Here is a 27564-nt window from a genome sequence, read left to right on the forward strand (position 1 = left end):
CTGGAAGATTGGCAAGGGGAAAGCCGTTTGCTTCGACCCCAAAGAATCTGCTTGCAGTGTGCCTCATTGTGTCCGCCCTGTCTTGTTTCAGATTGGGAAGTAAATAAATGCTACTGGATCGAGGCCCCTCATCTCTCCTGCCTCTTCAATCATCCAAAGACTGTTTAGTCTGTTATTTTAATGTAATGGTCGGTTCATTGACTTGACTTGTCATTGGGTCTGATTTTAAATGTGCCATATAGTTCAATGTGGGAGCAGGTTCACACACTAAATAAGACACTAAGGTCAATTTATTTATTTTTCTCAGAGCAGAGTAGAGCAGATGTTTCAGGTTGCTGCCATCAGAGAGCAGTGACTTGACCTCAGTGTCTTATTTAGTGTACTCCCACATTGAACTCTACTTTTTGGGTCCACGCACCTACTTATTTCTAAACATCTAGAGTGCAACAATACCCCTGCCTCCTAATGTGCCATATAACCTGTATCTCGCCTATTGTGTGTGTGTGTGTGTGTGTGTGTGTGTGTGTGTGTGTGTGTGTGTGTGTGTGTGTGTTTGTGAATGTGTTCACGCAGATATAAGAAGTTGGGGTTGGGGTTGATGATCCACATGATGGTGATGGACCAGGACAGCTCTGGACCTCCTGACTGGCAGCTCCATCCTCAACCTCCCTTCCTGTCCTTCACACATGTGCAGGTAAGGCCAATTTTTAAAAACTCACTGCATTGTCTGAGGCAAAAGTAGGAGAAAAGGAGTGAGTGAGTGAGTGAGAACCCGGCCATTACATGTGATGTGACCCTTAAAGGGCGTGTGTGTGTCCTAGAACCAAGACAGTGGCAGTGTGTGTCTGTCTGTCTTTGGTTAAGGATATCTTTAAGATACTACCTTGTTGTTTTAACATTATTTTGCTATTTCTGACAGGCAGAGAGGCAGTTTTCTGAAGGATGGTTAATGTCAGTACCAACATGTTGTGATGGAGGCTTCCACCTGAGCTGAACACAGAAACTTGCACACAGTGGTGAGTAAAACACTGAATCTGTTTTGTTCTGCACTAGACCAATAAGTATTTCATACAGTAATTCCTTTCTGTGCTGTGTTTATTTATTGAAAAAAATGTGGATAGAGGATAATACAAAACACTGGCACTGTAGTGATCCCTGCACAGGCCAGAAGCTGTGTATCTCTTCAGCCTGGTGTTCTGCATTAAAATGATGGGTGTGATTTTTATGTAGTGTATTCTATGTATCCCTCTCGTGTGTGTGTGTGTGTGTGTGTGTGTGTGTGTGTGTGTGTGTGTGTGTTTGTTTGTGTGCATGCGTGCAGATGGAAGCAGTCGTTCCTGTTCAGCATTGATATGCCGGTAATGGGTTTGATGAACCACAGCATGGTGATGGGCAATCAGCATCAGGACCAGGGCCGCTCACAAGGAGAACCTCCTGCCTTGCCTCTTCATCCTCAACCTCCAATCTTCCTGCTCTTCACACATGTGCAGGTGAGGACAACCTCTAAAATGCACACTTGACTTGAGGCAAAGGGGGGAGAATAGGCGTGCATGCATGCACGTGCACCAAACTTTAAGACAGTAGCAGTGTGTGGGGGGGCATGTGCACAAGCATATGCACGTGCTCATGTCATGTCCTTCTGTAGGTAGATAGGGGGTGGTTGTTTTTGTCTTAATTGTCATTCATAACATTAACATGCCTTTTTTTGACAGGCACAGAGCCAGTTTTCAGAGGGAGGGCTGATGACACCAGCAACTTCGGATCTGAACCTGATCAACCCAGCACCAACCACTGTGCCGCTCCTCCTCTGCCAACTGCACCACATGGCTCCACCATCTCAAAAAGGCACAGACACTACTCCACTTCCTGCGAAGGATGAGAGAAGAGCCGACCTCCCCACAACGGCACTCACCACCTTCTACAGGGGTGCCATTGAGAGCATCCTGACCAGCAGCCTCTCTGTCTGGCATGGCAGCCGTCAAGCTGAAGACTAGAAGGCAGTACAGAGAGTGGTGAGGACAGCAGAAAAGCTCATAAGATCACCCCTACCTGTTCTCCCTACTACCATCAGGGAAGCGCTAGCCCAGCATGCGGTGCTGCAAAAGCACACTGGGAAACGGCTTCTTTCCACAAGCCTCAACGCACTGAAGAAAACCACATGAATAACCAAGGACACGGGAGAATATTCCATGAACACTTCTTTCACCATGCCACTTACACTTTACTCATTGCACCTTGTATACAGCATCTTCACATCACCTGTATGAACTTCTCCTGCCGTGTGTGTGTGTGTCCACTGTGTTTGTGTATTTATTGTCCATCAGTATGTTAATCTTATTATTGCACACTGTTTGGGTGTCTGTGTGAGTGTATTTATAGTATGTATCAGTCTGTATTTAATGCCAATGCCTTATTTTTAGTTATTAGTTAAATGCACATTGGAGACTGGTCAAACACAATTTCAAACTTTGTGTTAACCCTCCATAGATTTTTGTCAAAAAATGGAGTCTAATCTACTGTACTACACAGGCTATCAACAGACCACACAGTTGAGTGCTGTTTTATGCACTCTGAATATGAGGAGAGGGAGAGGTGACCGTTCACACTTCATAGTGTAAAAGTAAACAGAAATAAATTCACATTTCATTCCTGTCTCGTTCACTTCTTTCAGCAATGTATGTGGCCTACATGCAGGGAAGCTGACAGGGGGGACAAAGGGGTCCGTTGACCTGGGCCCAGTGAGACGAGGGGTCCAGGAATGGGTCCTCATTACATTGTATGTAGTCTATGTATTGAGTGGGGGGCCCTTTCAGATGACTTTGTCCTGGGCAAAGCCAAAGCTGTCAGCGGCCCTGATTATGTATGCACAAACACTGGTTATGATGATAGGAAAAGTTTTCTCTGTTTTCTGATGGCCTTTGAATTAAGACAGGCCAATCTGGAACCTCTCCTGGATAAAGTGTAAGCTTCAATGGTGTGGTCACTCCTAAATCATAGACAGACATGGAGTATGGTAGGCCTATGGTAATGAAGAAATCGTTTTTCTCCAATAAAACAAACAAATAGCCTATTGCTATTTCAAATACTATTTCATGTATTTTTTCATTAATATCTGCTCTTTTCAAGCTGGCCACATAACTGGTGAGGTGACACTACTTCAAAAAGTCGGGAATGTGTTGCTGATGTACATCGTACAACTTTTCTAAGTAGCCTATATCATGTCTTACCAAGTGAACAACCTCGCCTAAAAGGTTTTTTTAAGTAAGGGTTAACGTTCGGCGAGAAGGTCGCTACCGTGGAATAGCAGCACGACAGAGAGAATCTTTAGACCCCGACGCGGAGCGGAGGGGTCTTGTTCTCTCTGAAGTGCTGCTATTCCACAAAGCGACCGACTCGCCGAAAGTTAACCCGCTTATTATATGGATATACTTAAATGATTCACACATGGCGGGGACATTTCTTTAGGCCTATTTAATGTTAAGATTGTTGCTGCGCAAAACAAAACAGTGCCGTTGTGGAACACCGCTAGGCAACAGGTAGCCAGGACAACAGGTGTTGTCTATCACAGAAGCTGATTAGAGTGTTGTTGAAAAGTCGCTTTAGCAGTGAAAAGTCTTGTTGCCATTGACAGCGGTCTGTTATAGACCAACCCGTCCGTTATCGAAAAGTAACAGACGTGCGAACGTTGGGGAGCCCCGTTGAAATGAATGGAGCATTCGACCGATGACGTCACATCCAATTATTATTATTTGTCAGGGTGTGTTAATATCCTGGAAAGGATGTTTAATCACAGCCCTTAAAAAAATCTGTGGTTTAATCATATAGCCTACCCAGTGTTAACAGTGACCTCGATACACACAGCTAGGTAAGGTAATGCCAACGCATTGACAGTATATATTTAGGCAATATATACAGTATTTACTGTAAATGTGTCAACGTTGTCGTGTTGAAATCAAAGCATTTTGGCGACCTGATGACGTTATGACAAATGTGTGCATAGCGACACGAGTCCTAAACAGTAGGCTACAATGTCCGAGGTACGGGAAGACAAAGCAAAATACATATTGGGATTAGAAAACGTGTGATTTATCTCACTTTCTTACATAAATTGTTGAGAATATTATGTCAGTGGAATGTTCAGTGAAACGTTTCTCTGGAAGATAACAATTTGCACGGGATATCTTTGAAAACATGGAGCCTTCATCCGGAAATGGCCTTGAAAATGACATCATGCAGTATCCCTTCACGATTGGCCAATACGGCAAATGCCGGGAACGCCCATGGGCGTGCTTGCATTAAGGGTGGAACTGTTTTACTGCAGCTGGACCCTTCTCGACTATTGCCCAGTGTCGCGACAAGCTAAAAAAAATGAAGACCGAATATAGACAGGTAAAAGACAACAACAGTCGAACTGGGGCAGGGAGATGGATGCCATCTACGGCCACCGTCCGGGGAGCAAAAGTAGCTCCCTGGATTCAGCGGCATTGCTAATGTCCATATTGGAAGTTAAGTCACTTTTCTGTTATTCTGAGTAGTCACCTTTAGGCTACGAGCCTATGGTCACTGTCACACGTTTCCCTCCCCTACAGACTCGGATTCTGCCACACCCGATGTGGCAGCCTCAGACATAGATCACTCGCTGCCTTCGGTGTCTGAGTCAGCAACAGCACCAACAACACCGATGTCACCCTTCTTGCCCCGTCAGACTGGTAAGTAGCCTAGATCTAATCTACTCAGCGCACGGTTCCAGTTAACCACACAAAGTAGGCCTACCCAATAGGCCCGTAGGCTAGGCCTACACCGTTTGTAGGCTAAATAAATTAAAAATAAAAAAATAAAACAAAAAAACAGGTGATCAAGTGATGGGTTTTGATTTTATTCCTGCAGCAACACAGTCCACCCCTACTGTAGATTTTGTCACTTGTAGGCTACTTCTACTTTTGATGTTAATATTAGGCCCTATTCCTTGGAGGTAGCCTACACTGGCTACGTTTAGACCACATGACGGTAGGCTTATTAGCCTAACTAGTCATTCAGAATTAAGTAGGGGCCTAGGCTAGGCTACATCCATCGATTTTCCTTTGATCTTTCATTTAATGCCGAACATGATGTTTTCAAAACAGAATTGAGATGAATTCAGATTTAAAGTCAGTTAATTCAGAATTAAAGGTCTCATGTAAACAGTAATTCTGTGTTGCCGACGTTGTTGCTGGTTTGCTAGGTCCAGAACCGAGGAGGTGCGAGGGCGGAATCCGAGGGTATTGTCTGAGCTCTCAGTTGCCCCGTAGCCTAAAGCCTATCCTGAGGCGAAGAATCGGTTTTTTTTTTTAACATAACCAACATCGGGTAATTTCAGCACCATGGTCAGCGACCTTGCCCAATGCACTATTTCGCTATTTGTTTTAGGCGTTGTTGGGCTTAGGCAACGCTACGCTCCTTTAGTGCAGTGGTCCAGCGACCCCATAATGCTCGTTTATGATCGGTTCACCGCGTGGTTCTCTTGCGATAAATCCATGACCACGAGAAGCTCGTTCTCCTGCGAGAACGAAGGTGTATGCATTGGGCCTACATAGGCTACTGGATTCTAATTTCAGATAGCGCAATAGCCTAATGATTCTCCGTTCCGAGAGTGAGAGAGAGAGAGAGAGAGAGAGAGAGAGAGAGAGAGAGAGAGAGAGAGAGAGAGATGCATTGTTGCTGAATCGATTACTGTTAATACCACTAATGTATTCGTCACTTTGAACCTTTGGTTATATTCAACGCCCCTGCTCAAATTGAGGCGTGTAAAAGCGTCCAATGGTGATCAATTGATTTGCTACATTTTGTCATATCAAATCATCAAATCACAGGGTTTGTTGACTCCAAAATAAAATAGGCTACATTTAGTAAAGGTTATGCATCAATATATTGGCTCACAAAGACAAAATTCAGTCAGATTTTGAGCCTTCCTTGAGCCGAGGTTTTGGACTCATGTGTCAATGTTATTATTTTGTAATTTGGAGGCATAGGAATGATATTCTCGCCTCACTCACTGTAGGCTAATTAGAGATGGGATTTATGGCTCTTTGACGGGATCCGGATCTTAGTGGCTCGTTCCTTTCAAAGAGCCGTTCAAAAAACTGTCTCTTTTTAAAATTATGTATTCAGTGATAAGAATGTAATATTTTGACTCCATCTCAAGGTAATTTTGTCCAAACCACAACTGATTATTCTCCTGCTTCTAAAAACCGTTTTTGCCTCTCTTTGAGGTAAAAAATTGTGTTTTTTCCCAAATTTAATTACTCTGGTCGAGGTCACGTGCTTAAAATGAATGAAAAATGAAAGAAAAAAACGGTCGAGTGGCTCCCCCAGCTGTGACCCGGTTCCCATCGTTCACTTCAGGTAGCCGTTCAAAAGAACCGGCTCGTTCATGAACGACACACCTCTAAGGCTAATGCTGTACTTATTGTACTTTGTTCACTACACAAGTTTTGATGGTGGTGAAAAAAAAATCCCCTTTGGGGACAATAAAGACCATCAATCAATCAGTTACACAAATGTGTACCAACCTAAACAGAAAATGTAATGAAAGGTTCCATGTAAATCACATAGTAGCCTATTTATGTTTCATTGTAGGAAACAGGAGAAGGGCCTGTCTCAGGAGCAGGAGAATGTCTTTCGTGACATACAAGCATCCGAAGAGGCCCATCGAGATCACATTGAGGCCCAGCGAGAGGCGCAGCGGGAACGCCACGTCATGCTGATGATGGAGGAGGCAAGGCAGGAGGAGGCGTCCTTAAGGGTGGAGATGACTGAAAACTCTATCTTCGATCAAGCCCTTCTTTCTGTGCTAGGCCGGATGGCGCGGGCGATGGAGGGCATGAGTGGGGCACCACAGTAGTCGTATAGGTTGGTGTCAGAAGTGGGATCCTAACGCTGTCCTGGTGGAGCATAGGAGAAAGCGCACCACCATTGGGTCATGGCTCTTGTGCAGGTGAGCATCGATGATAGGCTACCTGGCTACCTCATACTATGGTGATAGAAGATGACAGCCCCATTCGCATCGGATAAATATTACCCTGCCCGGGTAATTCGCAATTAGCCTGCCCCGGACCTCCGTGATTCCTCATCCCGTCCGAATGCGCTCCGAGAAAAGTTCATTTTCTCAATTCAGACTTGAGTAAAGGGGGTGCAGATGGCGCGCCTATGTGGAATTAGCCTACCCCAGGATGTCTGTGTTTTGCCAAAATATAGGTAGGCCTGATTCGCGGCGGAATTATACTTCACAAATCACGGACATGGCCCATTCGCACAGAACTCAGACATTCTCATCATGCAGAGTTACCGGGGTAATAAAAGTCGTCCCGTCCGAATGGGGCATTACAATTAGTCGTATTTTACTCTTTTTCCTGCTGCATTTGTATAGGTAGTGGTCAACGACATTGGTGTTCACACAGCAGTACGGAAAACAACGGCTGTTTAATGGGTTGGTAGCCTATTTGCACGAGTTGTAGCAGGTAGTCCTAACATCACCAGAACACTCTGCACTGACAAACCAACCAAAGGCTTTACAAAACAGGAGGTCTACTACTGTATTGTCTTGCTGTTGTCTTCCTCTTTACACCATTGTTTTTACATTATATTAATGGTATAATGGCATAATATTAGTGGTGGGCCGTTATCGGCGTTAACGTGCTGCGATAATGTGAGACTCTTATCGCGCAAGAAAGAAAATATCGCACGTTAATTTATTCTCAAAGTATGGATTTGGGGTTTGGAGATGCGCGTCACCATAGCGTTCGATTGACAGACGCTTTCAGACTGCCCTCCAGTTGCTTCACCTCTCCACCTGTTGCTCAGCAGACCTACTAAATATGAACAGTGTTTGCATGCTGTAAACATTAATCTCTCTGTCGTGGTAGGTGTTGTTTTAGTGCTTTTTCATAAGTGTTAGACTAGAGAGACGTTATTGTTTGAAGTGAAGCAGACATTATTGTGTACCAGCCCGACATAGCCTAGGCTACATTTCCTCACGCATTGCATGGAACACAAACAACAGTCCTGTTCCAGAAATCTTGCCTGTGCCATTATTGCAAAACATTCCGTCCGTGTGATATACATTTTGAAGATTGTCAAACTGAAACTGTCAATATCTACTCTCGCCGAATGTTTGTGTTCTGATCGCGCATTTGCGACTCATGTCAGAGGGTAATACACCTCGCGGTTGTGCGCTTGATATAGCCAAACTCGCGGTCGTGTATAGCCCCAGTTAAAGCTGATGCCATGAGAATGCACACATTTAGATTAATTTTAAAGATTACAGCTAACCATACTGCACCTGTTGCACTGTCTATCTTTTTTTAATGTGTCAGCAGATGTCCCAGATGGCCTTGTACCTGACCACATAATGACAAGCTCTGAAGAGGACAAAAGGAACTGGCTACATTTGGTTGTGGGCGAAGTGGTGGACAAACATCTGACTTTCCAGTACATTACAGATCTAGTGAGTGGTGTCACCGACCCAGCCGGTGAACATCCCACACAACCCACACCGAATAAGGTCAGATGCCGGGCCACAAGGTGCAACAGAGAATACAAGTACCCAAAGGCCAGGGAGAATCACGAGAAGAAAGACCATGGTTTAACTGTGTCACCCGAATTGATTGCAGATGCTGACAGAGCAGAAATAGCAGACCACAAAAAAGAACACACTGAAGCCAGGCTGTGTTTTGGGTTCTTTTTGGCCACTATGCAGGATGCAGTCAAGGAGGGAGATGGAGAGAGGCTGATGCGACTCTATACTGTAGCCTTACTGCTTTACAAGGCCTATGGGCATACGCAGTATGCCTACAGCACACTGCTCTTAACATTGCAGGTGAATTTCACCCTGTCGCCTCGCTTAGCCCACAGCCTGAAATGGAACCGGTTCTGGAATGGGAAAGGGGGATTAGGGAGGAACATCTCCTTAGATTTACACATGGAGTATTTGAACGGCTTTCTTAAGTCGTTTTAAAAACGCAGTGGTCCCAACCTCACCGAAAACACTGCAGAAAGGGTGAGCAAGTCACCAGTTCAATTCTAAATAAACATAAATGAAACTCCATTGAAAATGAATGGGGTTTTATTTATGTTGAGTTAGAATTAAACTGGTGGGTTAACACCAAAACGTGGCATGGCAATCTTTGGGTGTATTGAAGAGGGAAGTGTGGGGCACCAGGTCAACAAACAAGAACAGCTGACAGCAAAGCATCAAGGATATCTGGGCTTCCATAACTCCCATGCACTGTTTTTGCCATTGTCTTCATAATGGCCATGATGCGTTTAACATTGAAGTCAGAGAATGTCCTAACCAAGTATTGACCATTGCATGTTATGTAGAAAGTACCAAATTTCAACTGATTTAATGTGACCCGAATTTTGATGAAAAAAAAAAGTGATTTTATAACAATATTCTAATAATGCGAATTCCCCAATTCATGGGTTTTTTTTAGCTGGAAGGCCAACGTATATAAAAAGAAAAAAAATAATGATTGGAATAGTTAAAAAACTGGGCCATGAATCTACAATCCATGACAGTTTAACATTATTGATGGAATTATGGAAATAAATAAACTTTTTCATGGTATTCTAATAAAAAGGCCTGGAGCGTTATCCCGCTTATTATACGGCTTATTATACTGCCGAAATGAGAAAAGAGCCACTAAATAAACATTTTTTTCGAAAAAAAATAAGGGTTTATTAAACGAATGCAGCCTGAATGCAGCTGCGAAAAGTAGTCCTCGGAACGTTCGTTCCTAAGCAACACTCCAATGCTTGGACTGGCTACTTTGTAGCGCTTCAGTCTCCGCCGACGAAACATTGTTGCGCTGTCCTGTCTCTCTCTATTTATGGATGTTAAACTGCACGTTGCCATTGAACGTGCAGTTCGAAAGGAAGAATGGTCCGGCGTCCGCGGAGAGGTCCTGGTTTATTTCTCCTCCTCCTCCTCCTCCTCCTCCTCCCTGTTTGACCACAGGTCCTGGTGTGTTAGAAGGGCCTGCACCTGCAAGCAAAGGCGCACACAATTAGACTCGACCCTGGAGTTCTGCGAAATAAACAAACGAGTCCCCACTGAAAACAAATTAAGCAAGACTTTTACTAACCTGATAGGATGTGGCTCCATCTCTGCCTGTCGGTGGTGCTTGGAGCCCAGTAGCTTTTTAGGCTGGTCTCACATCTGTGGCCGGTGACGGTCATGATTTCCCTGGTCTCCAGTCCAGCCGATGATAGCATTTGGACGGCGGTACTACGCAGGCTGTGGTTTGTGTAACGCCTTGAAAGCCCACAGACCTGGCTGATATTGGCCATCATGCTGCCAAGGTAGTTCTTTCCCATCGGTTCCCTAGAGAACCAAATGGTTTTTTGGTCCAGAATGGCCTGATCTTGCTTGATTGGATGGAGATACAATGCTGTCGCGTCAGATGGGCACAGCGACAGATACTTTTTGAATGTCTGTACAGGGCAGTTGGGGTTGCCTGGCTCCGAGTATATGCATCCCCGGTACACCTGTTGACATGGATCTCTGGGGTCTTTGTGGTTCTTTGTCTCAGCATTGTGGGCGAGGGTGATGTACTCGTTGCCGTTTTCATCTTTTTTTAACTCGAAAGAGGCGGGTGTGAGCTCTCTGTTCCCTTCTCTTCCTCTCCTGGCGAGGTGTAACTGCGTGTTGAACCACACCCTCCTCACCAGTCCGGTGGCAGTGGAGGTCGAGAGGGCCGGCGAGTCTTTGATGCGCTGGAGGTCTGCTGGTGAAATGGCCTGGTGGTGTTGGCTACAGTCTTTTCCACTTTTGCGTAGATCTTTCAGGACCGATTTGAAAACGTTATTACTGCTCTTAAATGCCGTGTTGTGGTAGATGTTAAACTTGCTGTAGTACCTGCTGATGCCTCCACGGAGAGCAGCATAGCTGGCCACGGAGTACTTTTTGCCTTGCGCGTTTCTTACAGAAGCATAAAACAATCTTAACACTTTGTCGAGAGCTCCTTCATCGAATTCGTCTAATTCGGTTCTTATGTTTTTTTCCAATAGAAATTCCTTGAAAACTTTGATGGTCCATGCCGTGCTCCTTTTGGTGTTTATCTCATGGCGATTTTCTTCTATTTGCTCCAATTCCTCCTCCGTCAGATCCTGGTGTCGTTTGGGTTTTGGTGGTGTCAAGAATTGCGCTTCCCACCAGCGCTGAGCATTTTCATATTCTCCATAAATGTTAAAATTAATTGGAAACTCCATTGTTGGCCGAGAGGTGTCGCCAAATAGTAGGACTAAACAGAAAAAAATAGCCGTTGCAGAATATTTACATTCGAAGTTGCCGAACTACTTGCGGAGTGATACAATTCACGTGAATCCAAGTGACAAACTCGTTGCCATTGGCAGCGGGTATTATTAGTTGGGCATTACAGAAAAGTAGTGACCATCGAACGTTGGGGCCTCCCATTGAAAGTGAATGGGAGCTCTTGCACCATTCTAGAGTGCCGTATAATAACAAAGATGTATGGACTATGCTCCACTGCTGCTTCAATACGCTCTGGTCCAAACCCTGTGTAGAAAGTCCTGTTGGTAACAAGTGGCTTGTCTGGTGTTAAACTGCACATGTACTGCTGTAAGCAGGCACGGCTCACACCCCTGTCGTCCTCAGACACCTCTCTAGACTTCAGTGGGTTTGCACACGCCTCAGGCTCTACACATTCATGTTTGGGAACAGGCTCAACACACAAACCAGATGAACATGTACAGGTAGAGTGGCAGTATGTGCAACACAGATGACCTGGCTCAATGTCTGTGGTCTGCTTTTCAAAGTTGCGATAGAGAGCTTTTCTGAAACATCCCTGGGTTCCTGCATGAATGACAGCTTTAACAGTCTTGTCAACCCTTGAGGAACCTTTGATGGCATACAAAACGGCATGGGAGGGTAATCCATTTCTCCCAGCCCGGCCAGCCTGTTGCACTATTGTTTCCGCATCCTCTGGTGTCCCGTACAAAATAACATGAGAGACATTGGGGAAATTAAGGCCCATCCCCAGTGCAGTGGTAGCCACAACGACCCTGCAGCTGCCCTCACCAGTGAAGGATGCAAGTACTCTCTGTTTATATTGTGGCAGTGTCTTGCTGTGGAACATCCCTATGAGCATGTTTTCAGCCCTTCGTTCAGGGTCCCGGTTTACCCACGCGTCTTCCCCAAGTTCAGCTTTGAGACGGCAGAAGACTCTTCCTACTGCCATCAGGGATCTGCAGTAAATGATGATGGGAGACATTGAAAGTCCTTTCTCCCTGACCTCTGTCACCACCCAGTCCATGCAGTGCAGGTCATGACTGTCAATTCGCTTCAGCCCAAGCCTAATGTTCCCTCTGTTTGGGCTCACCGTCACTCCAACGGCACTCTCCGTATGCAACAGCTCTGTGACCCATCTTCTGTTGGCAATGTCTGCAGATGCCGTCAAAACCATGACAGGCGTGCCTGGAAGACATGACGCATAAAGTTAACAAGGTCAGTACACTAACCAAGGCCACCACAATGTTTGCCTCCTAATAACAATTGGTGTACATATTTGCAAGAGTTACTCACCTTCTTTGACAATGGAGCGTAGTTGTCCCAACTGAGAGAATGCCTTTAGCACCTTCACCCCTGGTGAAGAGAAAAGAGCTCTTAGTCTTTTTCACCACAATACAGCAAGCACTAAAATTGTGCATTATTTACAGTAAGTAAGGGCCAGGACAATGTGTGTGTGTGTGTGTGTCTGTGTCTGTGTGTGTGTGGACAACCCCCCACTGTAGTCAGTAGGCCTATGCATTGGGCACAGTTGGGGGAGGGGAGAATCCACACCTTTGATAGGTGTTTACACGGACAATGTGTACAGCCGAGTTAACAGAGCTCTTCGTTTTACCCCCTCTGTGTGAGCTTCAGAGGAATGAGGAAATGTAATGACCAAGGGGGGGCAACCGCTATTCCGACATGTCGCTATTCCGACTGCCGCTATTCCGACACTTTTTTCTCCCCACGCATCATTGCTTCACGATGACATTCACACGGACTATTTTTTATATTGCAGCAGGGAATATGCATGAGTCTCGACACCAACAAGGCGATTGCGCTGGAGAGGGCTTACTGGCACGCAGCAATTTATTTTTAAAATATAATTTGAGCGGGTTTTCACATGGCATGTGAGCGGTGTGCCATTGAAATTGGTAAAAGCACACACAACTGTCTATTAATGTAGTCTATTTAATGTAGCATATTTAATATGGACTATGTCGACCACTTAAGATAGGCCTATTATGAGGAAATAAGAACACCAAACTGAAGCCTATTTTCCCCTGCTGCGCTGGTCCGAAATAAGAACACCAAACTGAAGCCTATTTTCCCCTGCTGCGCTGGTCCGATATCCTGCAGGCAAACTGTTAAAGCAACAACGTTGCCGACATAGAGCTCTGGTATGATGCACACAGAACTTGACTTTTAGGTTACTTATTATGTCTAATGTAATATGGCAAAAAAAAAACAATGGCATAACGGAGGGTCCCGAGGCAACACTGCTATTTACTTTTTTCCACACACCAACTCGCTTCGACTCGCAGTGTCCAACTTGAAAACACCGTGACACTTGAAAAAGAAAAAAGAGTTGTGCGCGATTCGAAACGCATCGGTGCCTGAGCACCTGTGCAATAAAAATCTAGCTATGCGATAGGACAGGCGACGGCTAGGTCCTACCCAAATACGGGAGCCGGCGCGGCCACCAAGTTGGTCGCTCCACACAGTCGCACCTCCGTAATAGGCCACAACTCCACGGAATACCTCTCCCGTGTGTGTGTGTCACAGGCCTACTATGCATCCCGTGTGCAATGAGTAGGGAAGCATGCAATCTATGCCATATAGCATTCGCATCTGAGAGTTTGGAAACAAATTGGAGCCCTTTCTTAGACGAGAATAGCGTGGACAAGACAGAGCTGCATGTTTGGCCGGAGCTTCCCTTTTATAACAAAGCGCTCTTGCGCACCCGAATCATGAGAATAAGGTATCTGCCACGGAAGTCGTGCAAGCAGGAGCCTCATTTAGAAGGTTAAAAAAAAACAATAACCGTTTTGTCGGCTTGAGACTCACATTAGAACTCTAGGCCTATTAAATGACCTAGAAGAGATAGAGTGGAAACATCAGGCCAACTTTTGTGTGCGAAAATAAAACTGCAGTTCCTCCTTTAGGTCACTATAGCCACGATAGAAATTAATTTGCACGATAGCACACCTAGTTATTGCCTATAGCCTAGTTTTCATACTGCCTGCGTCCATATCACTTCAACACTTCACACTTCAACATTGTACACACCAGAAAACACCAAGACACCAAAGTCATTTCATTCAAATATTTATTGTCCATTTGAGAACATAGTCCTGTGTCCATGTGTGTGTGTTTGAATACAACCAGTCCATTCACGCTCTGTCGTCTGTCCAGTGAGACACCGCGAGTCGGCTGTGCCAGCTGCAGTGATAGAGCAAGAGAGAGATCGAGAGGGTGAGAGAGAGCTGAAGGCAGCATGCACCGCTTGTAGGGGGCTTTCTTCTAGTGAAGGCTATGGCGGCCAGGCGTGGGCACTTAAAGGTAGGGTTGGAGATCTTTGAAAAACGGATCCTGTGAGCTATATTTTTGAAAATACACAGCCCGCCTCTCCCTTCAGCCCTCCCCTCAAAGCCACGCCTTCAAAACACATGAACGCGCATGCAGTCTGTCAAGTGTTCGGATTATCCCGGGAACCCACGAGAGCTCACGAGGCGGGGGCGGGCTAGAAATCGATTAGCCAAGCTAACTTCCAGCCATGGCACTGTCTCCGGCTACGGTAAGAATGTTCAACATCACAATAAACGCACAGGCCGTCATGGTTGCCATTTCAAGAAATATTGATGACAGTAGATGTATACTAGATTAGTTATTGAACTTGACTTGATACGTGTTACTTAGATATCTCATTCTAACTTCCTAACACTGATGACAGATGCTATACTGTACTGTCATCCCTAGACAGTAGTTCTAGCCAGTAGCTACAGTACTGACACATGGATTTATTTTGACAGATGTGTACCGCTGTATACATTTTACTATTGTATTTATATATACCCGACACCACAATCCGTAGTGTTTTAGGCTATGACTTCAGATTTCACTTGGGTTGTCGCACGCGCAGACACAGGGACAGAGGGAGTAAAGAAAAACAACCGAACTGATCAACGCTAATGAAATTGTTTTGGCTGACGATATTTTCATATGCTTTAGACCTTCCACGACCACGAGAGCTCCAGCTCTGACTTTCCTGGCCCATCACAATCATAACGACCTAACAGCCCAGTAGGACCGATGGCCAGAGATGGAGGAGGAGGAAGATAGACGCAGCAGAGGTCGGGGGTATTGATTAGGGAGACTCCAACAGAATTGACGCCCTGCTAACTGTATGTACATTCATCCCTCAATAACATTATGTGCTTCTGTATTCCTCCAGATGTGTAAGTATTGTAATGGATGTTATCACAACGGATGTACTCTATATCGCAACACGAGTAGGCTACACGAGTACACCTGTTGTGATAACCATTACAATATTTCTACTCCTATGAGTAGTAGTGTGATATTACATGGTTGTAGGTACACAACACCAGTGGTAGTTCAAGTACATCCATAAAAGCCCATCTACTTCATACATCTGTGTAACCCCTGGCACAACACCAGTTTGTAAGAAATTGACTGAAAACGTTGTATGCATATAATTGGCACATCTTTATTTATATACACAATAATGATTGCTTATGTCCATATGGTCAATAGAGTTATTTAGTCCCCATCATCAAATAGAAAATGCACTACATAAAATGTATTTATTGCTTTGCAGGCCTTGATTCAATCATTGAATTTGAAGCAATCCCATCGGTTACTGCAGCGTGCCCTGACCCGTGACCCCAGTTTGATGTTCGACCTGGCACATGACATCTGGTCCTCAGTCACAGCCCAGTAGCACAACCAACCTGGCGCCTCTGCGCAATCTGTAAGGAGATGCCCATGAACATTGAAAGGAAATGCTGTGGTGTTCTCAGTTTTGATAAGACTTTGGGCTGATGTAGGACCAGGTGAGAGAAACGGTCTCTTCAGGCATGCAGCCTACAGACAGTATGGGGCACTTGAACAGGGCTGATGTTGTAATACACAGTACAATACCCAGGATTAGCCAGGGTTACCCTGCTCCACTAGAGCAATATAAAAGGTTTATACAGAGTACGGTATAAAACACACAAACCGGCAGTGTGCAGAGTTTTATTATTTTTCATTATCTGTAGGAGCATTCATCTGTACATCTCACCTTTTTGGTTTGGAACCACGTTTGTCTTGTTACCATTGTTTTTTTCATACATAGAAAATAAATGCAACCTGTCAAATAATCTTCTGATTGTGGTCTTGTGGAATATATAAATTATGTAACCATGCATTTTCAGTCAGAGAATGAATTAAAAAAAGCCACACAGTCAAATTGTGTCCACCAATATTTACTGTCATTGAAATGTATGGACAATTTAAACAATGTATTACACATGACACTAGATACATTACTTTATACTATATTTACAGTTGTCATTACCATACAAAAACTCTGGGAAGGTGGGTAAGTGCAGCAACTGTGAAGGGCCTAGTCTGAGGTTGGAGGCGTCTGTGCTGTAAAAAGATAAACAGAATTAGAAATCACATATCTGACAGTAGCTCCAGTGACATTTTAAATGCAAGTAACCTGGGTTGTTGGGGCAGGGACACCAAAAATAACTCCTTTATCTGGGCTCACCTGGTTGTGAGTGTCTGCGGTCAGCCATCCCTCTTAGGGTAGAAAGTCTTCTGCGCAGGACGGTGCCCTGAAGGTTGACGTTCACAGTATGCAGCCTTCATGTCCTGGAACTTTTATTGTGCAATTTTCCATATCTGTAACAAGCAATGTGTTAGACTATATTAGGGCTTCATTACATCAAATTACACAGCAGGGTTTTACAGGGTGTTGGCTACAGTCCCAGGACCTAAGTGGACTTGTGTGCCTTGCTCAAGTGCACTTCAGCTGTGGATGGAGGTGTAGGTAGGGAGAGGTAAGGATGGGATTTCAACCTGCTTCTCTCTGATCTTAGGACCACCTCTCACCATCAGTTGATGACTGGCTGCTACCTCAAATTTCATTCATGGCCCTAGTTATGTTCTGTAATCAGCATTGTTTTTACCTTACACAAATAAATGTAAATGCATTCAGCACCATGGGGGGCTGTGAAGACCTTTGAGAATATTTGCAGAACTACATACTGAATTGAGCCATCTGCCTTTCTCTTGGTTGGTGTGTTGAGATGGTGACTGCAGTCCAGGCTTCTTGGATTGGAGGAGAAAAGCTGTGGCTTTTACTGGCATAAGTATGTGGTTGTGGAAGGACCCTGTCTGCTGTTGACCTGAGGGGAAAAAAGAGCACAAATTGCATATTAGCACAGAGCCCATGCTTAGACCATAGACAGATAAATCATCTGGCACAATCTGCATGCAACCAACAGAACCTAGAAAGAGAAAGATTAGCAGCAATACACAAAGGGGACAAGTATACAAAAAACATGCAAAGTGTTCTGATAAGGTGCATGGAGGTAGTCTGTGTTGATTCCAGCAACCTCAAAGACTGAAAAGTGTCCCAGTGTGTTGAATTGAAAACTTGGCGCGTGCGCGCGCACACATAGGAATATCATAATTTAGTGCAGTGTTTCTCAACAGGGGTGCCGGGGCACCCTGGGGTGCCGTAGGGCCCCCTCAGGGGTGCCGCGGAAACGTGGCTGATAAATAAATTATATAACATAAAACATATTTGTCAAAATTGATAAGTTAATGTTAGTCAGTGGAATCTTTGATCTGCCATTTATGCACAATAAAGTAAATATTGGTCACCCCAGCTGCAACTTTGAACGTAGGTCGTGCGACTAGGTTGTGTGTCTCCAAATGTGTTACATTCTAAGCTTGTGTGGTATCGGATGTGATGCTATATTACGGCTAGTTGGTTTGGGGTGCCTTGAAATTTTTCATGAATTGAAAGGGTGCCTCGCCTAAAAAAAAGGTTGAGAAACACTGATTTAGTGTATCAATTACAACTACAGGATCTGTTCGCTTTTGTCAGATAGAACCATTGTTTTTCAAAGGCAGATCATTCCAAAAAGGATAGTAGTATCTGCAACTGGACGAAATTACACCCACAAACATGAATAAAATAAACTACCAGTGTGCGGTGATTCATTCTTCATTTACTTGGCAGCCTTGATATGTTGTGATACAGGAGCAAGGAACAGCTATGGAAAACACCACACCTTGGAATGGACAAAGCAGAACATTTCAATATAACCAGGGTAAAACAAATAATGTGCCGGCATCTCCATGGGATCATTCAGTGTAGCCATCACAATAAAGATCTGCCGTGTAGCCGTCATGGTCATTAGGTGGTATTTATCAAATGCAAAACTACCGTCTTCTCAAAAACGACATCAGCGAGTTAACAACATTACACCCACAATCATGTAAACATTTGAAAACCCAAGACAATCTATTTTGCAATGCTGGAGCGGCGAACAGGTTGTGCTTGTGCTTGCTACTATTACCAGAGACGTACCAAAGCAAAACATGCAAACGATATATTTTTGTAAACCACTAGAAAGACATGGGCTTTGCTGGTCAAAGTAATGTGTGCGTAAACATGGTAGGTTACTTACTACGGGGTGAATCAGTATTTAGCAACTGAACGCGGATGGAGAAGGGGTGCTTCCGTCCTCCTCCCAGCTGGTTTGTCTGGCTCGTTCGCACAACTAGTAGCAAAACACACAAGAGTAACCGTCTGAGTTACACATAGCAATTCTGAAAACGTGTTCATGTGCACAGAATAAATGCCACAGGGGGGGGGCACAAAAAAATAAAGCGATTGAGGTAGCAGCTATGTTAAGCAAGGTAGCAGCTAGATATGTTGGAGCTTGAGCTAATCCTCTGACCCCTCTCAATGGATACTTGCTTAAAAAAAGACACCACTGTGTCCTAAACCAATTCACAAAATATTATACAGACAAATATATTATCTCACCTCTCGATTAGAAATATGGTCACCAAAGCGTATTTGAAGCCGCTGCCGTAGCCGACATCTGTGTCCAAGAGTGTCAGGTCCCATTTCAAATTTTCAGCCCGTGTTGGAGTCTGGTCTTGCGAGTCCGATGACTATAATCCAAGGGAGTATGTTATCCTGACATGGTTAGTCCAGTGTTCCAAAAGCCAAAGTTCTTCCTGTAGCTCTGCAAAAGCCACCAAAGTTTTCAAGTAGCTCAGCCTGCTGCTAACTCTCGTTACCTTGCTACTAGCCGAGTGATGATGAGCCTTGTCGCGTGTGCATGAATGCTGGGGGCGGGGTCGGTCAAGTTCACGAGTCGGTGAACGCGCAGGGAGGAGGGGTGAGTGCTGGCGGTTGATGGACGTGTCAGAAACCAATAGAAGTGATGATGAGTATTACTTCTATTGGTTGCCGTTTTCTTCTGACTACGCCCTCTAGACTGGACCAAAAGATTTCGGTTTTTTTCCAAACACTCCATTTCAATGGGTGCTATGGCGTCATGAGGAGTTTTTCAGATGATATGGTAAAATATGTGCCAGAAAAACATCTCCTATCCCACCTTTAACTCTTCGTTGGTGAGTGTCCTCATCCACCAACTTCCCAACGATGCGGCCGTGCGTCTCGCTCTCTCTCCGGTGCGTCACCGTCCATCTTAGCACCTGCACTTAAAACAACCCACACCCATCCTATTGGCCCAATCACCTTCCTCCCTTCTCTCGCTGGCACCTGAAATCAATGTAATCAGTGAGTGCGTGAGTTCTCAATTTGTCACCCCATGACAAATAAATCCACTGCACCTTAGCTGAAAGGCCGCTGAGAGTTGGGTTCTCTCCGTGGAAACGGCGGTGGATGAACAAGTCATTTCAATGAGAAGGATTGAGTGTAGGCTATGGCATGTGCAAAACAGGGAACTAGAGGCGGGACCCGACTTCAGATTAATAGGCCTATTAGCCTAAATTTATGTCTGGATTTGTAAGACTTGCCTTTTGGAATTTCTCACAGTTTGCTTTTGTTTTGCCTCGGTTTGGACACGACAACGGCTCTTCTCTCTGGAACTTCAAAATAAGGACAAGGGTTGTGTGCTCCATCATGTCGCTGGATGTTTCCTTACATTGTTGCGATATAATTTGATTGAGTAACTTGGAATGTAGGCAACAAAGTTTATCTCTTCAAAGCAGTAACGTGGGAAAGTGTGTTACATCGCTGATTTCAGCACCACACCCGCGTGGATAGCTCATTTAGATTTCCTTAGCCTATATGGATATGGAGGGAAACGTCGGCTGCTCTGATGACAGCGCTGCACAGTAGAGTGGCAGCATTCTCAGAATGGTTCAATATAGGCCTATAGGCTACTTAAAAAAATGTCGGAATAGCAGCATGCAGGAATAGCGGCGGACGGTGGAAAACGTGTCAATATTCCGACAATAGACATTAACGTCGGAATAGCGACATGTCGGAATAGCGCCACGTAACCATGACCAAGACTATGACAACACCTCTCTTAGTCAAGATTACCATGAGTAAACTACGGTAATCTAGAAGACCAGAATGTCAACTCACAGTCACAAACAAACGCAAAGCAAATGTCTGTACACTACAGTATGCATCGGGCACAGTTGGGGAAGGGGAGAACCAACACCATTGATTTTACAAGGACAATGTATTATTTACACGGACAATGTGTACAGCAGAGTTAACGGAGTTTTTTTGAAGTTCACAGGGGGGAAACATGATGAAACTAACAGAGACATAATACAATGTTATGACCAAGACTGTGACGATACCTCTTCAAGTTAAGATTACAATGAGTAAACTACGGTAAACCTAGAAGGCCAGAATGGGAACTCACAACTAACGCAACTATCAACAGTATCTATCTACTATCAACAGTAGATGCTTAAACTTACCATTTGTAGGTGACGTGAACCTCATCAACAACGATGCCCAGTAGGTTCTTCTGGTAGAGGTCTGAGGATAGCATGGTCAGCCATTTGTCCTTCAGCCACGACTCGGGGCTACCGAAGACCAGCTGGCAACGTCCCTGAAGGATGTCGTTGACGTTTCTTCCTCCCAGTTCCATTGCCGTTAGACCAAGTTTTCCAGCCTCTCTGACTTGGTCCTCCATTAACGCAACCAGGGGGGACACCACAATAACGATGGGATCCTGCACTTTCCCCATTGCTTTAGCGACTAGTGGAGCCAGCTGATGAATCACTTTTGCCAAATCCGGTCGGTAGAAGCGCAAACACATCCTCGCCGCCAACAAACGCCTTAAGCGCAGTCATTTGTTCGTCTTTCAATGACTGAACATTTGGAATACAATACCGTGGAAATAGCCGAATCCATTTCAGCGCACGAAGTACTGGTACTACAGCGCGCTGCCATGTTTGTTGTGATATGATGACTACACTGCTGTCGCTAATGCTTTACATCACATCCGCCCATAACTCCGCCCATCCATTTAAAGTCCCACCCGCGATTCATGATTGGCTATACACATTTCCCAACTCCAGCGGTCTCACTGCTTTTCAGATGGGGTAGTGAGGCATGGGTGATGTAAATCAGGTTACCGTATTTTTCGGACTACAAGTCGCACTTTTTTTCATGGTTTGGCTGGACATGCGACATATACTCTGGTGCGACATATATATGTTTTTTTTTCACCACGGGAGAGCACTATGTGCGCAACTATGTTGTGTTGCCTAATACCACTGATAGAACATTTTTTACAACTTACCACAACAAAAATAGCATTTACAATGACGACTGAATAGAAATATACCACCCAAAAGAAGTTAATATAGCCTACTGCTGAGTTCAAGCTGAAAGTAATTAAATATGCAGCCGAAAATGGCAATAGGGCAGCTGAACGAAAGTTTGGATGCAATGGAAAACTGTTTGGGGACTGGAGAAAAGCGGAGGAAAATGTGCATGTTGTGAAAAAAAAAAAAAAAAAGCTATCTGAAGGTTCAAGGCCCACGTCTAGAAGAAGAGCTGAATACAGGACAAATGTGTTCTCGAACAACGCGCGCTGCGAGTCAACGGTCTTGTTACGGGCTCCATGACATTGCCAAAGAAATGAATAGGACTTTTTGCGGAAGTCAGGGACCTCGTGGATTTATCGCGTTATGCAATGCAATCCCCTCTCGTGGATTTATTTGCGCTATGCAACGCAATCGCCTCTCTATCCGAGAACGAGCGTCTGTGTTATTAAAGACAGTCAGCCGACTTCCAGGTGAAAATCGGTCATTTCCGCGAGTTTCTGACAAACGAGCACAACGTGACACTACCATAGGCTACACAGCATAGATGAAATCCCCCTCACCTTTGATACCGTCATGGGCTGAAATCTCAGAAAAGGGGGTAAAGAAAGGCGTGCTCTGGAGACGGAACAAAGTTGCCTCGAACCCTCCCACGGTCCAAACGCAAAACAATGCCGAAAATTGAATGTTGTTCTGACTACAGGGCAACATGGCGCGTTCTGTTTCTTCTTCTTTTTCTTTTTGTGGTTTTATGGCGGTTGGCAAACCATCTTAGTTGGTGCATTACCACCACCTCTGAATGCGTTGCCACTGCTTCAGATGCTGGTTTATAAAACAATGCCGTCTTTGAGCAGCAGCTTACCATGCGCCAGTTATCACAACATAGATTCCATGGATAGAATAACCTTTCAAAAATGTGCGACGATTAGTCCGGTGCGACGTATATATGTTTTTTTCATCTTCAAAATGCATTTTTGGGCCGTTGCGACTTAAACTCCGGAGCGACATATAGTCCAAAAAATACGGTACTAAGTTCCCAGGTCCCATACAAAGACAGGGGAACATAGGAACGCTCCCTGCATAACGCCTGTCCACTGTCCACCTCTTAATGTTTATCAATCCTTAGCCTAATGCCTGTTGCACAGTGTAACAACCTTATCTGAATCTAATTGCAAATGTTTTTTACAGTTTGCTCACAATATTCTTTTAGCACAGTTGACAGAGCAAGGTGACTGTTTCAATGTATATCTCTAGAGACTGGAGATCATTGCCACTTGCCACATGTAAGTCAGCCGTTTGCTTTACTGCTCCCCCCACACCATCCGGTGCTCCCTTGCCATGTGACCTCTCTAACCCTCTGAGGCAGTGGTGGCCAACCAGTTGGAGACCAAGAGCCACATTTTGTAATGTGTCACAGCAAAGAGCTACATCGGCACACAAACATCACGCGGGCATATAAACGTGCGCAGACCCACATGGGCATCACCCATCCTTCTCGCACCACAGACCAGCATACACAACAACACATGGGCATGAACATCAACCATCTTTTCCTTACACACACACACACACACTCAAAGTGTCAGATTGATGTTACACTCCAACGCAATGGCCTGACTACAAGACAATCCTGAATATAAGATGACCCCCCCCCCTTTTTTTTTTACTGCTTTAATTTTTTTTGGGGGAAAGTTTTTTTCAACATAAAAATGTTGATTTACATGAGAAGACAAGGGTAGGCCTACACAGGTAGGCATACACAGGTCACATTTTAATATAACACGTTTTAAAATACAGCATAATTTCCATGAGTACTCTTTATAACAGAGCACCAAGATAGTAACGCGGCACAAAGATTCTCCGCCTCTCTTAGCTCATTTGGGGGTTAGGCGCACACAGGCACCGATTTCTTGCGCACAGATTATCATTGGATGTCTGACGACGACACCATCCAAAACTTAACAAGTTGATTCGTCAAATCCCCGTTCATTTTCCACATTTATGTTTCAGCGGGCGCTGACAGGGGGCCATGGGAAAAAACAAAGTTTTCTTTTTGAGACTAAACTAAGCGCGAACAGTCGATTGAACTTGTTTCCCACCTTCACACTGTCTGCCCGCCCCGCTTTGACAATAGCTGATAGACCACGGCCGACATTCACAGCAAAAACCAGGATAGAACATTATTTTTGGCGCTATATTTTTGTATAGCCCGCGAAAATACGTCGATTTTACACCAAAAACACAATGTCACATTCGGGTCAATAGCCATGAACACTCCTAACAGAGCGCAGAGATAACTACGCAGCACAGAGATTCTCGTCGCATCTCTGCTCCAGACAGACGCATCTCTCTTGAGCAGATAATCATTTGCACATGTATTGCCGCCATATCCGAGCGATATAATCCACATATGGACAGTAGTATTTTCTTGACCTTATAGAGAGTTGTAATTGCCTTGAGGAGTGATGGCCAAGTCTTTCAGGTTAAAACATTCTGCCGCTATTTTGTCTAGTCAGCGAAAGACGCGGTCACTTTTTAAAGCGCTATTTTTAGAACATGCTTAAATCATGTTTTGTATTTGGACCAATGCAATAACAAATGTCACACATCAAGGTGATCATTCAGGACACATTTAGGCAGGCCTACTACAGTAGTACCAAGACCACAGGGCACTTATTTGCCATAGTTCTAATCAACTTTGTGTGCGCAATTACAATGCATATTGCCTATGGGACATAAACACAAACTTGGACATGAACGCAAGAGCCGCAAGACACCAGGCAAAGAGCCGCATGCGGCTCGAGAGCCGCGGGTTAGCCACCTATGTTCTAGGCCCCTGTTACTCATTGCGCGGCTCGCGAGCCTCAGGCGGCTCTCGACGCCTTACTTGGCGGCTCGCAAGGTTATAGAAAAAATATTATAGCCCAACACAATCAACAGACCTGCATTTAAAACCTGCCATGCCTACATACATATACAATGAACACGCATCACAGTCATCTGCATCACGCCAAGTAGGAGAGGCTATGGACACGTCTACATCAATCTCTTTTTTTTTCCCACCTGGCTGACCCGGCACCCCATGCGTCATTGTGTATTTAGCCCAGAGACCTGTATAGCCTGACAAATTTGACTCGGGCGCACGCAGCAAGCCAGATTTCACCTCCGAAGTGAGCAGCGAAAATCAATCACAGATCTTATTTGAAAATGCACTGGCTGTCATTTTTATGGACGTTTGTTCACATTTTCATTGGTGGCTTAGTTTTGCATTGTTTTAAAAATAGACGGCTTTACATTCTAAATGACTGGGGGTCGCCTATCAGCAGAGAAAAGAGCGCAGAAACTTCCCCTAATTCGGCAAACATCCTTCACAACAACACCACTACACTCAATGGTGGAGACCAATAAATTATCTTGTCCACATCAAACGAGTAATTCCATTGTGAATGATGCGTGCACGCGCCTGGTGTAGCCTAAAGCCGGGCATACACTGTGCGATATTTTCAGTCGTGGGTCTTAAGCTTCTGCTCACACTGCACGATGGAATTTCACTGTTTAAAAGTTCTCAGCCCACGGCTCACGTCCTCACACTACACGAGGCGATAGTCGGATGCGAGCGAAATGCTTCCACCTTACGACGCGACAGGCATGTTTCCCCGGTCTGCAGAGGAGGGAACATGCGCACCTGAGGTGGAGATGGAGTCCCGGTCAACAGCGAATCCCACGGCCCTATTAATTTGTGCATGTGAAGTGTCAAATCGGGTCGTAGCACTGCTTTAACTGTGCGATTTACGCACGAGCCACGACCAGAATTTCAAACCGTTTTGATTTTCTTGCGACCCTGCGATTGCACGATCGTGAGGCGAAATCGCTTGTCGTTACCCCATGTACACTGCACGATGCGAGACTCACGATTGACCTGCGATTGAGCAAGAAATCGGCCCGACTCTCAAAAAGTCGTTCGAGTGCCAAATCGGGGCAAAAGTCGCACAGTGTAAGCCCAGCTTTACTCTCTCGCGCAGATTGCATTGTTGGTGACCACATCGCAAATCGCTGTTCATTTTCGCGCCTGGTGTAACTCTCTCACGCAGATTGCTTGGTGACCACATCGCAAATCGCTGTTAATTTTCAGTTTAACCCGGCGCTGTCAAACGGGCAATGAAGGCAAGCAGAGCGCGAATAAAGCACGTGGAGTCGCGTTGGAATGCTGCAAGTTGGAAACTTAAACTTTCTCTCTATCTCGCTTTCTCTCTCTCTCTCTCTCTCTCCGCACGGCATTGATTGACAGCTGACTGATAGAACTCAGTGCTGTCGGCGACGTCGCATTTTTATAAATAATAAGTTAACAAGACCATCAGGCAACCATCCTTCACAAGCTCAATAACTCTTGAGCCAATCTGTTAATTCCGTCCTCGTTACATTGTGAATGACGATCCGGAGGTCTATCCATCAGCCATCAAAAATATGCTGGCTGACAGCACCAGAGAGAGAGAGAAACAACAAAAACTGGACTCGTCCCTCTGTTTTTGTGTTGGTTTTGACTCAGGTGGCATGTATTGGCCATCTGTCAGCGCCAGGTTAAACTGAATTGCCCTATTGCTCTTTGATGTAAAAGTGCCCTTCAGTAGAGGTGTCTTTTAGTGCTTAAAAGTGAAAAGTGAGCTAGGAGGCCTAACAGCAATTGCTGACATAGGGTAATTAATTAATAATTCAATAATTTAATCATAGGCCTACTAATAATTTAATAAGTAATACTACTACTAATAATACTCATTTGCATAAATAATACTACAACCATGTATAATGAGGCCAACACTATCATGATGTAACCCCCCCCCCCCCAAAAAAAAGGCCCTGAAAAGTAAGGGAGGGGGGGGGAGGGAGGGGGGACGGGGGTGTTGCGCTCCATGCGGCTCTCCTCCTGATTTTTTTCTCCTAATGTGGCTATTGAGGAAAAAATAGTGAGTATCACTGTTCTAGGCGGGTTTTGAGCATTGGGCTGGAAATCATCAGCCTCATCTGGCAACCCTGTCCAGAGGCACTCGTATGGAACTGTGCAGTCTTTCTTACGATCGCCCCCAGCGAGTTCGAAGATATTGCACCTAACACTTGTTTAGTTGCAGTATCTAACGCGCGTAAAATTGACATGAACTGCGCAAGTAAACAGGCTCATGCACGAATCATACCAGCGCGTCCTACAGCAAGCATACTGTGGGCCTTATTATTGATACTTAACCTTCCCTACAACACATGGAAAATCTACCCTAATCACCCTAATTTTTTTCAAGGTCAGAATGAGCAGATTTTCAATGCAATTTGCCACTCCGATGGGCGATGACCTGGGAAAAAGTGTGTTCTACTAAATTGATAGTTTTAATATGTGATGCAGAGGGGTTTACGGATCATTGTACTGTATGAGCCTGATATTGCATTTTTTTAATGTTTGGTCTGTTACCACAGATTTTTATCATATATTTCAGTATGACCCCATATGCATATTTAATCATCATATCTTGGAAAACTTCAACAACACACAAATATTTGCTTTAATGTGGGTTACCGACTGAGAGTTACCAAACTAAAATCGATATTTGAAATATGGGAAAAATTGAGAGACCACCTTGTCCTGTCAGTAATCAGGCTAGTCAAGTATGACATCA

The 27564-nt window shown here is 44.7% G+C and overlaps 1 protein-coding gene and 3 long non-coding RNA genes across 5 annotated transcripts; 2 read left to right on the plus strand and 2 right to left on the minus strand.

Moving 5' to 3' along the window:
• The first annotated feature begins 277 nt into the window (after positions 1-277).
• LOC134448679 (uncharacterized) lies at positions 278-3085 on the plus strand. The gene is made up of 4 exons (XR_010034823.1): positions 278-694; positions 920-1016; positions 1322-1490; positions 1713-3085. It is a non-coding gene; the product is annotated as an uncharacterized LOC134448679 (long non-coding RNA).
• Positions 3086-9806: 6721 nt separating this feature from the next.
• On the minus strand, positions 9807-11439 carry LOC134448680 (uncharacterized). Its single transcript, XM_063198342.1, has 2 exons — positions 10122-11439; positions 9807-10021 (listed from the first exon to the last, which is right to left on the minus strand). The coding sequence occupies exons 1-2, from the start codon at positions 11245-11247 to the stop codon at positions 9861-9863; spliced, it is 1287 nt and encodes a 428-aa protein (XP_063054412.1). The 5' UTR covers positions 11248-11439; the 3' UTR covers positions 9807-9860.
• Positions 11440-14803: 3364 nt separating this feature from the next.
• LOC134448683 (uncharacterized) lies at positions 14804-16570 on the plus strand. Its single transcript, XR_010034826.1, has 3 exons — positions 14804-14843; positions 15278-15450; positions 15888-16570. It is a non-coding gene; the product is annotated as an uncharacterized LOC134448683 (long non-coding RNA).
• LOC134448681 (uncharacterized) lies at positions 16523-19581 on the minus strand. Of its 2 annotated transcripts, XR_010034825.1 has the most exons (6): positions 19122-19581; positions 18760-18852; positions 18273-18360; positions 17327-17466; positions 16827-16960; positions 16523-16702 (listed from the first exon to the last, which is right to left on the minus strand). It is a non-coding gene; the product is annotated as an uncharacterized LOC134448681 (long non-coding RNA). The 2 variants fall into 2 exon arrangements; XR_010034824.1 differs by having other exon boundaries at positions 17327-18360.
• Positions 19582-27564: the final 7983 nt, after the last annotated feature.

This window comes from Engraulis encrasicolus, chromosome 5, assembly GCF_034702125.1.
Source record: "Engraulis encrasicolus isolate BLACKSEA-1 chromosome 5, IST_EnEncr_1.0, whole genome shotgun sequence".
NCBI lineage: Eukaryota > Metazoa > Chordata > Actinopteri > Clupeiformes > Engraulidae > Engraulis > Engraulis encrasicolus.